A 14,515-nucleotide genomic window follows, 5' to 3' on the forward strand; every position below is an offset into this window, starting at 1 on the left:
GCTTGAGTACTGTGTACAGTTTTGGTCACTACATTATAGGAAGAATGTAATTGCACTAGAGAGGGTGCAGAGGAGATTCACGAGGATGTTGCCAGCACTGGAGAATTTTAGCTATGAGGAAAGATTGGATAGGCTGGGATTGTTCTCTTTGGAACAGAGGAGGCTGAGGGGAGATTTAATTGAGGTGTACAAAATTATGAGAGCCCTAGATAGAGTGGATAGAAAGGACCTATTTCCCTTAACAGAGAGGTCAATAACCAGGGGGCATAGATTTAAAGTAATTGGTAGAAGGATTAGAGGGGAGCTGAGGAAAAATTTTTTCACCCAGAGGGTGGTGGGGGACTGGAACTCACTGCCTGAAAGGGTGGTAGAGGAAGAAACCTTCAATTCATTTAAAAAATACCTGGATGTGCACCAGAAGTGCCGTGACCTACAAGGCTACGGACCAAGTGCTGGAAAGTGGGATTAGGCTGGGTGGCTCATTTTCAGCCGGCGCAGACATGATGGGCCGAATAGCCGCCTCTGTGCCGTAAATTTTCTATGATTCTATGATATCTGCACTGAATACAGTGTGGAATATAGACTTCTCGAGTGTTTGCTCATGTTGGATGCCCAAAATGCTAAATTTGTTTTAGCGTCCATATCTCTTATCTTCATGAGTGCAAAAAACTGCTCTATCCTTTATTGTATGTTATTAAATTTATGTGAATTAGTTCCTTTAGACTTCCTTTTATCTATCTATATAATTAAGCTCTGGAATTCCCTCCCTAAACCTCTCCGCCTCTCTACATCTCTTTCCTCCTTTAAGACGCTTCTTAAAATCTACCTCTTTGACCAAGCTTTTGGTCACCTGTCCTAATATCTCCTCATGTGGATCGGTGTCAAATTTTGTTTGATAATCACTCCTGTGAAGTGCCTTGGGACGTTTTGCTACGTTAAAGGCGCTATATAAATGCAAGTAGTTGTTGTTGTCTTAGAGTCACACCTTAAAAGTCATCACTCCTCAATTAAAAAAACCCATGATTGACTTGAATCTTGGCTCACAGTTAGTCAACTGGATATTTGAATTAATCAAAAACTAGTTCCAGTCACTGGACGGATAGGAAAATCTACCAACCAACAACCACCATAAGACTGACCAATCAACTTGATCATTTTTTTCAATACTGCCATTCACAAACTAGCAAGTACAACACAACTGACTAATCAGATCACTAAAAAAGATTGCAATAAATTCTTTTGGCAGCCAGGCTGATTTTCAAGCCACTGAATACACATGTCTAAAAATTAAATTTATAACATAATAAACACACAAAAAAAATCAAAGAAACTACTACATTTAGCCTTAAACCTACTTATATTACCTTAGAAACCCTGTACTAACTTTCCTCAGCCAGGCCTGACAGTTGCCCTGGGGCTGAAATTCTGCCAGTTTACAGTATCTATCGTGTTTACTTTGCTTTCCTGCTGATATTTCTCAGGCTCTGACCATTCTCTACCTCACTTTGTCACCGTAACAATGAGAAGGCCGTCTTTTAATGCCTGGGATAATCTTCTTCTCCGACAGCCCGGCTTTGTTTCTGAAATTTACACTGCTATAAGAAATAAATGAAGTCAGGTTATGCATTCTCTCAACTTTTCCAAAATTTCATCACTGTCGCCCCAACACGATGCCTCCCCACATCTAATCCTGTACTCCTGCTAGCTTCCCCACGCCCAGGTCCCTGCAACCCCACCCCAGGCCTTGGACTTTGCCTTTCCCTTTGTTGAATAGTAATAATTAATGCAAAACAGTACTTCTTTCCATTGCTGTTTTGGGGGATATGGTAACTCCAGTCCAAAAGTAAGTTGCTGTGTAAAGCGCTTTGAGACATTTCAATGATGTGTTAAAGTGCTATATAAATATTATTTTTTAAATATATATAAAATTTAATCACCGCAGCATTGGGGATAAAGATAATCCAGTACTGTAAATTTCTACTTTTATAATGCAGCACAATTATAATACTGAATATAGAAAAGACAAATGGTTTTGTTGGAAATCTGTGATTGCACATTTTATAAACACCTGAATGCAAATGCAAATAAAGTGTTCTATTTTGTCTGCACAAATACAACTGTTGCATTTTTTTTGTTTCTGTAATGATATGGATAATTTTTTTTCTGCTTTTCACCCTCAGGCAAAAGAAGGAGAAGTAGTGATTATAGACAAGATCCTAGACAATCCCAGCTTGACATCCAAAGAGTTTCAGGAATGGAAACAAACCTATGTAGAGCTTTTCATGGATATCTGTCAGAACAATGCAGCCACAGAACCAGTAAACGGTGCATCTGAACAAGCTGCATCTACACCTACACCATCTCTGATGCACACCCACTCATATATTGAAACCCACGTATGAACAGTTTCTAGGCAGGCCTTGTATTAAATATAATAATTTTTGACTGCTTACTTTATACTGGTGAGTAATGATGTATGTATTTTCTTAGTACGGAGACTCCAATTTAATTCAGATGTTTGTTGACTTTGAGTTAGATTCTGGACATAAAGCGGGGAGCGTTTTAAGTTTGTTTGAAGGGGGCATTGTTGTCCCTGTAAGATTCTTGGGAAAGCTTTGTCCCTCCTTATAAATAGATGTCCTGATAATGCCACTTGGGTCATGCAAACATCGTTGTATGGCTTAACGTGTGATTTTATTATCATATGTCAGTGATAAAAATGACACTGGGTTCGTTTAAGATCTTTTCCCTACCCAGAATGGCAATTATGCCCTTTCAAGTCTAATAATATAAATTAGTTAGCACGAAGGAGAGATCCTATGAAGAAATCGTGCTGATAGATTTTATTTTGTTTTTCCCTTTTTTTTCTCCACCCATGTTGCATGATTCTCTGAACAAGAGTGTGGCAAACTATTAGGAGCGGCACAAGAATGGGTCTGCACTGAAGCTCCACGTCCCCCACACAGATGAGGCACTTGCATGTGGGAATCAGGAATGACCACCTGCATCTGCTTCGAATGCTGACATCCCACAGTGTATTGGTGCACCAGTGAACTGTGTACCTGAGGCAGCAGCGGCCCTAAAATTACAGTGCTGCAAATACCCCCTCGTTCCAGCTCCGATCACGGCGGCCACCATTATTCCCAGGGCCTTCACAAGGGCGGCGCAGGCGCCTGTCTGAAGTGGGCAGGAGCCTCATTGCAGTATGAAAATTGGGGTTCCACGACATACATGGGACCCTGACCTCAATTTACAAGGTACAAGCGGGTGGACTGTGCCGCTCCATCCATTTGTGCCGGGAGATGTGCGGCCAAGTCAGCGGACATTAAAGGTCGCTCATGAGATGACCCAGAAAACATCTCTTTTTTTTGTGTGCAGCCAGGAGGAACAGAGTACTCTTCCTGGGCCCACAGAGAAAAATCCATGCTACTGTTGGCCCTTCTAAGGCTCCCCAGGATCACCTGCCCCTCCCCCCCAGGCTCTGACTGTCCTTCGATTTCCTGCCCTCCCAGAATCAGTGAGCTGCAGCAGGGCACCCACCGAACATAAGCAAGGCCTCTAAATGGCTTGGGCCTTCCGCCGGCTAGAATGGGCAATGCACTCTGCCCGCTTTCCCCCCGCTGCCTGCCCGCTCTCGCCCGCTGTTAAAATTGGCCTTAATGTTTTTATTTTTATGATATTTCAGACTGCCCTGGAAAGAATAAGCCTTGAAACTCTTCAAGTCTGCAATCAGATCAGCAATAAAATCATGATTGCAGAATGCGTGATCTTGGTATAATTACGAAATGTTCTGTTAATAAAACTTGTCATAACAATGTGCCATAAGTTTAAGCAAGCCCAATTTTGTAAAATTAACTTTTGGCACTCCTGCGAAAAATGTTGCTAGGTATTTCTGTCCTTTTTGCACGCCCCCCCCACCATTCACTCTGTTCTTTGGTACAGCTGGCTTATCCCACCATTCAAATCTGCCCTTTGTCCCTATTTTTTAAACAAAAACTTTTATTGAATGGTGATGCAACCAGGATGTGTAATCCATGCGTAAAATAATCAGTTGTATGCAGATAATTCAGAACCACCCAAATTAAACACAGTCGAGTTTTAAATGTATCTAACCGTTGAAAATTTACACCGCAGCACAGAATTGAAATGTTAAAGTGCAGCAACACACAGTGATAATTTCCCCCACGTCACTAAACTCCAGTCTCAGCTACAGTACTGTGTGGAAGTTGACCAGAAACTTAACTGGACTAGCCACATAAATACTGTGGCTACAAGAGTAGGTCAGAGGCTGGGTATTCTGTGGCGAGTAACTCACCTCCTGACTCCCCAAAGCCTTTCCACCATCTACAAGGCACAAGTCAGGAGCGTGATGGAATACTCTCCACTTGCCTGGATGAGTGCAGCTCCAACAACACTCAAGAAGCTCGACACCATCCAAGATAAAGCAGCCCGTTTGATTGGCACCCCATCCACCACCCTAAACATTCACTTCCTTCATCACCGGCGCACTGTGGCTGCAGTATGTACCATCTACAAGATGCGCTGCAGCAACTCGCCAAGGCTTCTTCGACAGCACCTCCCAAACCCACAACCTCTACCACCTAGAAGGACAAAGGCAGCAGGCGCATGGGAACACCTGCACATTCCCCTCCAAGTTACACACCATCCCGACTTGGAAATATATCGCCGTTCCTTCATTGTTGCTGGGTCAAAATCCTGGAACTCCCTTCCTGACAGCACTGTGGGAGAACCTTCACCACACGGACTGCAGCGGTTCAAGAAGGCGGCTCACCACCACCTTCTCAAGGGCAGTTAGGGATGGGCAATAAATGCTGGCCTTGCCAGCGATGCCCACATCCCATGAATGAACAAAAAGAAATGCTGTACAGAGGGAGAGTTGCAACTAGCTGCAAGTGTGAGTTCCTACTCATGACCAGCTTAAGAATGGCTGAGGCCAGCAAATAAATCACCCAGAGTGGGAGCATGGCCTGGGGTGCAAAATGACAGAAAAAGCAGAGACAAAATTGGTACAGTTTGTACCTTCGTGCAGTACATTACAATTACAACAAAAATTACAATGTTCTTATTCTGCAAGTTTTGAACAAACTGAGCTAAATTCTGTCTTTTATGCTTCAGTATGTTAATGGTCTCATTGCAATGTATTTATTTGCATTTAAATGAAGACACTAGTATTTTACAGGCGTAAAAAGCCCATAAACCTCTCCCTGTATTTGGACAGTCTGCAAGTCAGAGAGGTAATTGGTTCACAATACTGTGGCTATTATGGCATCTCTTTTCAAAGCAGGATGATTACAAATTACCTTCTGTCTTACTGGACTGCAAGATTATGAATTTTGACATTTTCAGTGTATTTATAACTCACAAGATTACCCCAGCCAAAAAATGCTGTTAATTCAGTAGCTGAATATCATTTCTTGTTTGAAACCAACATATCAACTTGAAACTCTATGTGGAACAGACAGTCAAAGTAGCCTTGTCATTCCTAGTGTTAGAAGAAACTGCCTGTCATCCAATGTAAAATAATTATCAACATGTAATGTCCAGAGTGACCATAGTAATGTTAATGGTTATATGGGACAGCCATTCAAACAACGCCACGCAACAGTGTACAGAGATCATTTCTCAGCAACCTGGAGGGCAACTCTTTGATTGACCAATGCACGCTACATTAAAGTCAAACCACATTGTGAAAGGGTGGAACTTGAATTATATTCTTAACAGTTTGAAACATTAGATTTTTCTAAATATTACAAGTACTAAAAACCCATGGCTTGGCTGACTTGTTGAAATAATTGTGTCTAACCTACCTTGCTAACTCTGTAACTGCAGCTTGTTTTTTTCCTATCTTGGCTATGTCTCTGGTGTTAAGATATTCCTGCACAAATAGATTGAAATTATTACTTATAATAAAATGGCTTGCATAAGGAACAATTCTGCATGAAACCACACTGCACTGTGTTAACACTTTTACTAATGACTAATGTGCCATAATATTTGTACATTGTATTTAGGTGCAAGGTTTTGCAACCCTTTCATCATTTATTTTGTTTTAGTCTTCATTGAGATATCAGCATTGGTGAATGGGGACTTTCATGAGCTAGGTTAGGTACCACTTTGGATCAGCAGTAAGATTCATATTGTCTTACATTTTTAAGCCCAGGAATCTTTCAAGTTATTATTAATTATAAGTGAGAAACGACATTAACCTAACCAGTTCAGTGTGATGACATCTGATTCTGTGCAGCTCCAGTAGTGTGTTTTTGGTGCGAGTGATGTTATTTGGCACCATCGCTAGTAGAAACCATCTTGGCAATTCCAAACAAGCACCTGGCCAAACTGGCTCATCAACCTGTCCTCCACTGACTCCCATTTTCCTAATGTATCAGTTTCAAATTGTTGATCTTCATATCACTCTAGGGCATCACTCCACCCTACCTTGGAAACTTTCGCAGCTTTGTGGCCGTGCATGCATCTTCTGCTCCAGCAAATCTGGTTTACTCCATATCCTCCCTCCCCGCTACCTTTCTGCTCCACCATTAATGGCTGAGCTTTTTAGCTGCCATGCCCCTGGACTCTGGAATTCTCTTCCGAAACCTCTTTGCTTGTTCTCCCCTCCTACCTTCAAAAGCATCCTCTAAACTTACCTCTTTGACTGTGCCTTAGGACACCTCCTTTAACTTCTGTCCTACATCCTGCATGGTATCTACTGTTTCCCTATAACACGCTTTAGAATGTTTTATTATATGTGTAGAGATAAGAGCCCCAAAAATCCACAGGGTAGCGCATCGCAGCGTAAGTGCCAAGATGTGTCCGCCCTGAACCTCCGTCGTTCAGCCCACCAACGTTTGTAGGGTCAGAGGAATGACCATTAATGTCCCAACTGTGGATGGGCACCCATGTCGCTAAGGGTGCAACTGTGGCATCCGCCATTGCAGCAAGGCTGGAAAGTCCAGTGGAGCCCAGGTGGTCACCAGATCCACTGCTGGGTCGGCCAGTTTGTCGCCTTATCAGACGTACCCGTAGTGACCATTTGAGGGCTTAGTCACAAGAACTCCTGATGTAGGGCGTGTCTATCTCCCCCCCCCCCCACCCCAATATGACGATGGCCTTGTAAGGGGCAGGTAGAGGCTTCGTCTCCTCAAGACCTTCCCAGAAACATGGGCACAAGGATGTACACCCAGTGTATCCTGGTCCCAATCCAGTTTCAACTGTTCTGGCAGACTTCCACCGAAGTTGGCACAGGAGTCCACCTGTGGATTTTCTGGACCAAGTTATTTACCATTTTACATTTGGGAGATGTGTTAGGAATATGAATTGAGGATAGAGGGGAAATGGGAGGAAGGAAAGGACTATTGTCAAAAGTCATAAAACACATTATTATGTATGTCACTTGTTTGAAGACAAGAACTATACCAGAGTCAATTAAGAATATAATGGAGGTAATTTTAACCTTCATCACATGGGCAGTAAACTGGCAGAGCAGATCGCCCACCTGATTTTCATTTCCACCAAGATCAATGGAACGGAAATTGGGCTGGTTCTATAATGGGTGAGCGACCCGCTCTGCCAGTTAACCACCCAAATGATGGTCGTGGAAATTACCTATGTACAGTGCAAAAATTCAGCAAGGTAGAATAGTACCACTCCTTAATTTGAATCCTGTACGTACAGCTCCCCTCTCTGTTCTTCAATGTCTTCATTCTGTTTTACTTTCATCCATTTTTTTTGTTTTATTATTTAATTTCTATTTTTCTACTTACTTTTAAACATTTGTTTTTATTTTTATCGTTATTTTAGTCACTTTCTCATCAAATTTATGTACATAATATATATGTAAGTTCTCAAATCTATTCTTTACTTAACGCAAGTTATTTGGATCTAGTCATACCCACTGATGGTCAGAACAGTTTAAAGGCTCCACTAAAAGTACTCAGAACTCAGTTATTTTACATGGGGTTTTTCCATAGTGAAAAAAGCTCAAATGCAAACCTTTTCATCCATAGTTTCAACTTCAACTGCAACCGGGAACCTTGGTCAATATGTAGCATTTTGTTCACCATCACTCCTGTTGTGCAAGATCTTGGATTCCAGGAAGGTGGGTGCCAGGTTCAGGCCACTTTGTGTTGTGGATTTGCATCCACTTCAAGCATGTTGAGGACAGACTTTTAATTTCTGGGATGATTAGTTTTTTATTCATTCTCGGGATGAGTATCGCTGGCAAGGCTGGCATTTATTGCCCATCCCTAGTTGCCCTGAGAAGGTTTTGGTATGCGTTCTTCTTGAACCTCTGGCAGCGGTTTGATACAACTACGTGCTAAGCCACTCCAGAGGGCAGTTATGAGTCAACCACATTGGTGTGGAACTGGAGCCACACACAGGCCAGACCGGGTAAGGACAGCAGGTTGCCTTCCCTAAGGGCATTAATGAACCAGTTGAGTGTTTACGACAATCTGACAGCTTCATGGTCACTTTACCGCATTTGTGCCTACAGTGAAATTTAATTCACCATGAAGATTTTTTTTCAATACCTATTGGAGGACCATAAAAACCGCAACCAGCAAAAAAAAATCAAATATTTGCTATTGCCCCACAAAACTATTGTTACAATGAAGTTGTTTGCACATGATAATAAGAAGTATAAATAATGTACCAAAGGACAAAAACAAAAATTGCACTTTCTGCGTATTTACGTTGATCCACTCTCACAAAGGCTAGAACGGGGGGGGGGGAGGAATTTTGTCTTTTTTAGAAGAAAACCTCAAATAAAATTACATATAACACATAGTGTTTACATACACAATGCATTATTGGAAATAACCTTTAGAATTGTACAGTACAGTCAGTATGTAATTGGTTTGGGATAGGCAGAACAGCTGTATATATAACCCAAATGATTATGCTATATCACTGCTGATTAAAAAGGAAACTGGGACTTGGCAAAGACTTTTCAAGATATTAACCAAACTATGTAATCCTGATACAGTATAACACAAATTAGTTTGAGTATCTTGATAGTGAAGTAAGGATTTTTCCAACGATAACAGTTTAGTCTGGCTTTAAAAAAAATTTAAACTTGGGCCTAGGACAGTGAAACTCGGTTGTTTCTGCAGGTTCTTTAACCTAACATCAAATAACAGCTAAGTGTATTCATGATCACTAGCTCTGCTGTTGCTGCTATTGCTGCTGCAAGCCTGTAATTTATACTTGAGCATTGTGTGGTATTATCCCTGCTCTGCTGCTGAAAAAGTAATTTATGTACTTAAATGACCACATATGCTAACAGACCTTTGCGTACACTGTATTGATTAGTTACTTGTGTATGTATGCAGGAACCTAATGCTTTAAATAACAAAAAAAATACAAAAAAAATGCATCATCAGCTGGAGGATTATATACTTTTTTGTGCGTGCAACAAGCTTGTTTTAGAGGCTATATCTGCAACAGTAAATGGGAGGGAGGAACTTTATAAAATAGAATATTTCAAAAGTTTGTTTTTTGAACCAGATTATATTCAAAAATTCTGAACATTTTCCTAACTCTGTCCACTGTAAGTGAACAGGGAAGTGACCTTCTTTCAGAACATGTGATATGAATTCAGTCTATGAAAGACAGGCAGACAATAATACCCCTTGGATTGGATGGATTCCAAATCAAGAATAAAATCGAAGAAGAGACATTTGTATAAACTAAAAATATATGTACTGCATGGGTACTGACAAATGAATTGTGAAGTTTTATATAATACTTGTCATTATTTCAAAGAAAAATACTTGAGTAAGGATATCAAGTTGTGGCACTATACCAAGCATTTTGCCTCTGTTGTACTGTACATTGTGTCAGATTTTTTTTGTAATGGACCAAAAAATAAGTGTATTGATATAAGGAACATTATTTCTACTTTGAGTGTAGTTTACAGGCTTTAAGGATGATGTAGTTATAAGCTTGTTTTGAAGAATAAGATCTGTTGCTGTGCAACAGCTTTATGGTTCGCACTTTACTTAGTAAAGATCTGCATTCAATGTTTTGAATTTTGAAAAGTTTCTCAAAGACTGCATTATTTCTAAGTGGCAAGTGTAGCATGGAGTTATAAAGTAGTCTTTCTTGTGATACAAACATAAATCTTTCGACAACAATGTATGTTATTTGTTGTGTATATTTTATTGTTCTTATCAGCTTAAAAGCAAAGATAATTATGAATATGGTAATCTATAGTCAAATAAAGTTCTTGAAATTTTTATAATATATTTTATTATTTTTCACCTAATCCACGTGTTCATAATATACATTCAATTAGCAGTTACGGGGAAGTTTGTAATCTGAAAAATATTGTGGAAATCCATGGCAGTTTTAGAAGATGACGATTTTTTGTTCTAATTCAGCCAATTTTAAGCTCTACAGCTGGAATGTGCTATATTGTTGAGTGCGAGGAGTGCCGACATTGGGAGCTGTTGAGCAGGAGGCTAAACGCTTCCCTATAGAGTAGGAATAAACTTTGGGGAGTCAGTCATCTTTGAGTGCTCTGAAGCAGCTCCTGGAAACTAGATCAAGAGCAGCAGTGACCTTGGCAAAGGACCCCTGTCTGCCCTTTAAGTCAGGAAATGGTGACTGATGAAGAAGGGGATATAATCAAAATTGGAGCAAAAGGAGTTTTTAAAAAATTAACTCACAATCGACTAAGCTCTCAGACTGCAATTTAAAAATTAAAACCTTTCTCTACAGAACAAAGCAGGGGTCTTGAAGATCTGTGACACAACTTCCTCAGGAGAATCTTTTCTGAATTGTATTTGTAAGTGATTTGAAAAGTCACTAAGTGACATTTCTGCTGCTGATAACTTATGTTAATGCAACCTGTGTTTATCATGTGTGCATGATATAATTTAAACAATTCTACAGTTCATCTCAAATTTAGGCTGTTATATGCTTGAGGCTATGTTTCAGTCCCGAGTCACAGAGCTAGAATGTAGCTTGGACTTGATAAAAGTAGAAAATTAAACAAGATTTCACCAACTGCACAAAATTGCAGCAGTAACCTTGAATTTAATTCCCCAGAATAATACAGATTTTAAGGAAACAAAATGGGTTAAAAAACCTACCAAGTTAGAGTGGTCATACTATATAGGCTACCAAATTACTAATTTATCTCCGCCTCAATTTTTGATAACTACTTCTTTGTACCTAGTTGAATGTTACTGAAAATTGGCAAACATCTTCTTCTCTTCCTCAAGCAAAGGGACTAGAAATCAATTCTCCCAATAATGAATCTAGGAGAATGGGTCCATAAACTGTTGCAGTACTTATTTAAAACCAAAAAGATTGGCTTGTTTATCACAGGGTATTTAAACAATATGAGGGCTAATCAAACTGCAGAAGGCAATGGCCAGGCACAAGGTGTACTCATGATGTGCACAATATGCAGGGTATGCTGCCTTGTGAGTATGCCCGGATCATGGATAATCCTGCTGTAACATTATTACAGGTTTTACATGTCTTTTTGGAGAGAGTATTTAGATATTAGGAGTGTACTATAGACCCCCGAATAGCGAAAGGGAGATAGAAGAACAAATATGTAGGCAAATTTCTGAGTGCAAAAATAAGAGGGCAATTATAGTAGGGGACTTCAACTACACTAACATCAACTGGGATTGAAACAGTGTGAGGGGCACAGAGGGCGCAAAATTCTTGATTGGTGTCCAGGAGAACTTTTTTAGCCAGTACGTGACAAGCCCAACAAGAGGGGATGCAATTCTAGATTTAGTCCTGGGAAATGAAGATGGGCAAGTGGGTGAATTGACAGTGGGTGACCATATTGGGGATAGTGACCACAATTCAGTTAGTTTTAGCATTATTATGGAAAAGGACAGAGTTAAATCAGGAGTAAATGTTTTAAATTGGGGGAAGGCAAATTTTACAGAACTAAGAGGTGATTTGGCAGAAGTGGACTGGACACAACTACTTGAGGAGAAATCAGTGGCAAGCCAGTGGGAGGCACTAAAAAGTGAAATTCTACGGGTACAATGCAGACACGTCCCCTCATAGAAAAAGGGTGGCGTTGCCAAATTTAGAGCCCCCTGGTTGTCTAGAAGTATATGGGGCAGATAAAACAGAAAAAGAAAGCTTATGACTGTCACAGAAAACTAAATACTGCAGAAAGCCTAGAGGAGTATAGAAAGTACAGGGATGACGTAAAAAAGGAAATAAGGAAAGCAAAGAGAGGGCATGAAAAAATATTAGCTAGTAAAATTAAAGAAAACCCAAAGATGTTTTATCAGTACATTAAGAACAAGAGGATAGCTAAGGAAAAGGTGGGACCTATCAGGGATAATAAGGATAACTTGTGTGTAGAAGCAGAGGATGTGAGTAGGGTTTTAAATGAATATTTTGTCTTCGTATTCACAAAGGAAAGGGATGATCCAGATGTAGCAGTTAAAGAGGAGAGGTATGAAATATTGGATAAGGTAAACATTACGAGAGAGGAAGTACTAGAGGGACTGGAATCCTCGAAAGTTGATAAGTCACCAGGGCCAGATGGATTATTTCCTAGGCTATTGAAGGAAGCCAGGGAGGAAATAGCGGATGCAGTGAGGATCATTTTCCAATCCTCACTAGATACAGGGGAGGTACCGGAGGACTGGAAGACTGCAAACGTAGTACCATTGTTTAAAAAGAGTACGAGGGAAAGGCCGAACAATTATAGGCCGGTCAGTCTTACCTCGGTGGTGGGCAAACTATTAGAATCAATACTGAGAGATAGGATAAACTGTCACTTGGAAAGGCATGGTTTAATCAGGGATAGTCAGCATGGATTTGTTCAGGGAAGGTCATGCCTTACAAATCTGATTGAATTCTTTGAGGAAGTGACAAGGAGGATTGATGAGGGTAGTGCAGTGGATGTTGTCTACATGGATTTTAGTAAGGCATTTGACAAAGTCCCACATGGCAGACTGGTCAGAAAGGTAAAAGCCCATGGGATACAGGGAAATGTGGAAAATTCGATCCAAAATTGGCTCAGTAACAGGAAACAAAGGATAAAAGTCGATGGATGTCTTTGCGAATGGAAATCCGTTTCCAGTGGTGTGCCACAGGGCTCAGTGTTGGGTCCCTTGCTGTTTGTGGTATATATTAATGATTTGGGCTTGAATGTAGGGGGCATGATTGGCAAATTTGCAAACGACACAAAAATTGGCTGTGTAGTTGATAATGAAGAGGATAGCTGTAGACTCCAAGAAGATATCAATGGGTTGGTGGAGTGGGCAGAAAAGTGGCAAATGGAGTTCAACCTGGAGAAGTGTGAGGTAATGCACTTAGGGAGGGCAAACAGTAAACGGGAATATATTGAGAGGGATAGAGGAAGTGAGAGACCTTGGAGTGCATGTGTACAGGTCCCTAAAGGTGGCAGTACAGGTAGATAAGGTTGTGAAGAAGGCATACGGAATGCTTTCCGTTATTAGCTGAGGTATAGAATACAAAAGCAGGGATGTAATGATGGAACTGTATAAAACGCTGGTAAGGCCACAGCTGGAGTATAGTGCGCAGTTCTGAACACCACATTACACCACATTACAGAAGGACGTAATTGCTCTGGAGCGAGTGCAGAGAAGATTTACAAGAATGTTGCCAGGGCTTGAAATTGCAGCTACGAGGAGAGATTGGATCGGCTGGGGTTGTTTTCCTTGGAGCAGAGGAGGCTGAGGGGTGACTTGATTGAAGTGTACAAAATTATGAGGGGCCCAGATAGAGTAGACAGGGAGTACCTGTTTCCCCTGGCGGAGAGTTCAAGAACTAGAGGACATAGATTTAAGCTGATTGGCGGAAGGATTAGAGGGGACATGAGGAAAAACTTTTTTACCCAGAGGGTGATGGGTATATGGAATTCGCTGCCCGAATTGGTGGTAGAGGCAGGGATCCTCAACTCTTTTTAAAAAGTACATGGACCTGCACCTAAAATGCTGTAAGCTGCAGGGCTATGGACCGGGTGCTGGAAGGTGGGATTAGAATGGGCACCTGGTTGTTCTTCGAGCAGGCGCGGACACAATGGGCCGAATGGCCCCCTTCTATGCTGTATCTTTTCTATGGTTCTATCAGATTTGAGCAGGATGAACAAGTCACAAAGATCATCCTTAGGTTCAAAATAGAGACCAAAGAGTAGCTTTCTGGGTCCTGGTGAATTTCAATCCTGAATGGCTGAGTTGTCGTGCTAATCTCGCCAGTAGTGTAGTGTGCTGACTGCAAACCTTTTCCTGGGCCTGCTGGTTTCCATAATTATTCACAGCTCCCAGTGCCGCTTTACCTTGTGCAGAAAGCTAGCTTAATGGGCAACTGGAGAATGGCATTCTTGGTACAATTTGAAAAGATGTGGCTGCTTAAAGCAAAAATTCTTACAGCCTTTAGAAAGGTTCAAAAAGCATTTCAACCTTCTGGCAATCTTTACCAAGGTTGAGGGGGAGGAGAGGGGAAAGTAATGGTCGGCAAAAATAAAAGTGCAAAGAAGGCCAAT

General features: G+C 40.9%; 1 protein-coding gene across 1 annotated transcript in view; it reads left to right on the forward strand.

The window, feature by feature from the left end:
- Positions 1–10,227, forward strand: part of cnksr2a (connector enhancer of kinase suppressor of Ras 2a) — a 514,839-nt gene extending 504,612 nt beyond the window's left edge. Inside the window, exon 23 of the mRNA XM_067992723.1 lies at positions 2,181–10,227. Coding sequence (XP_067848824.1) covers positions 2,181–2,402 — 222 coding nt within the window. The 3' untranslated portion in view covers positions 2,403–10,227. The remainder of the gene's footprint in view (positions 1–2,180) is intronic.
- Positions 10,228–14,515: the final 4,288 nt, after the last annotated feature.

The sequence above is a fragment of the Heptranchias perlo genome, chromosome 11 (genome assembly GCF_035084215.1).
Source record: "Heptranchias perlo isolate sHepPer1 chromosome 11, sHepPer1.hap1, whole genome shotgun sequence".
NCBI classification, from domain to species: Eukaryota; Metazoa; Chordata; class Chondrichthyes; order Hexanchiformes; family Hexanchidae; genus Heptranchias; species Heptranchias perlo.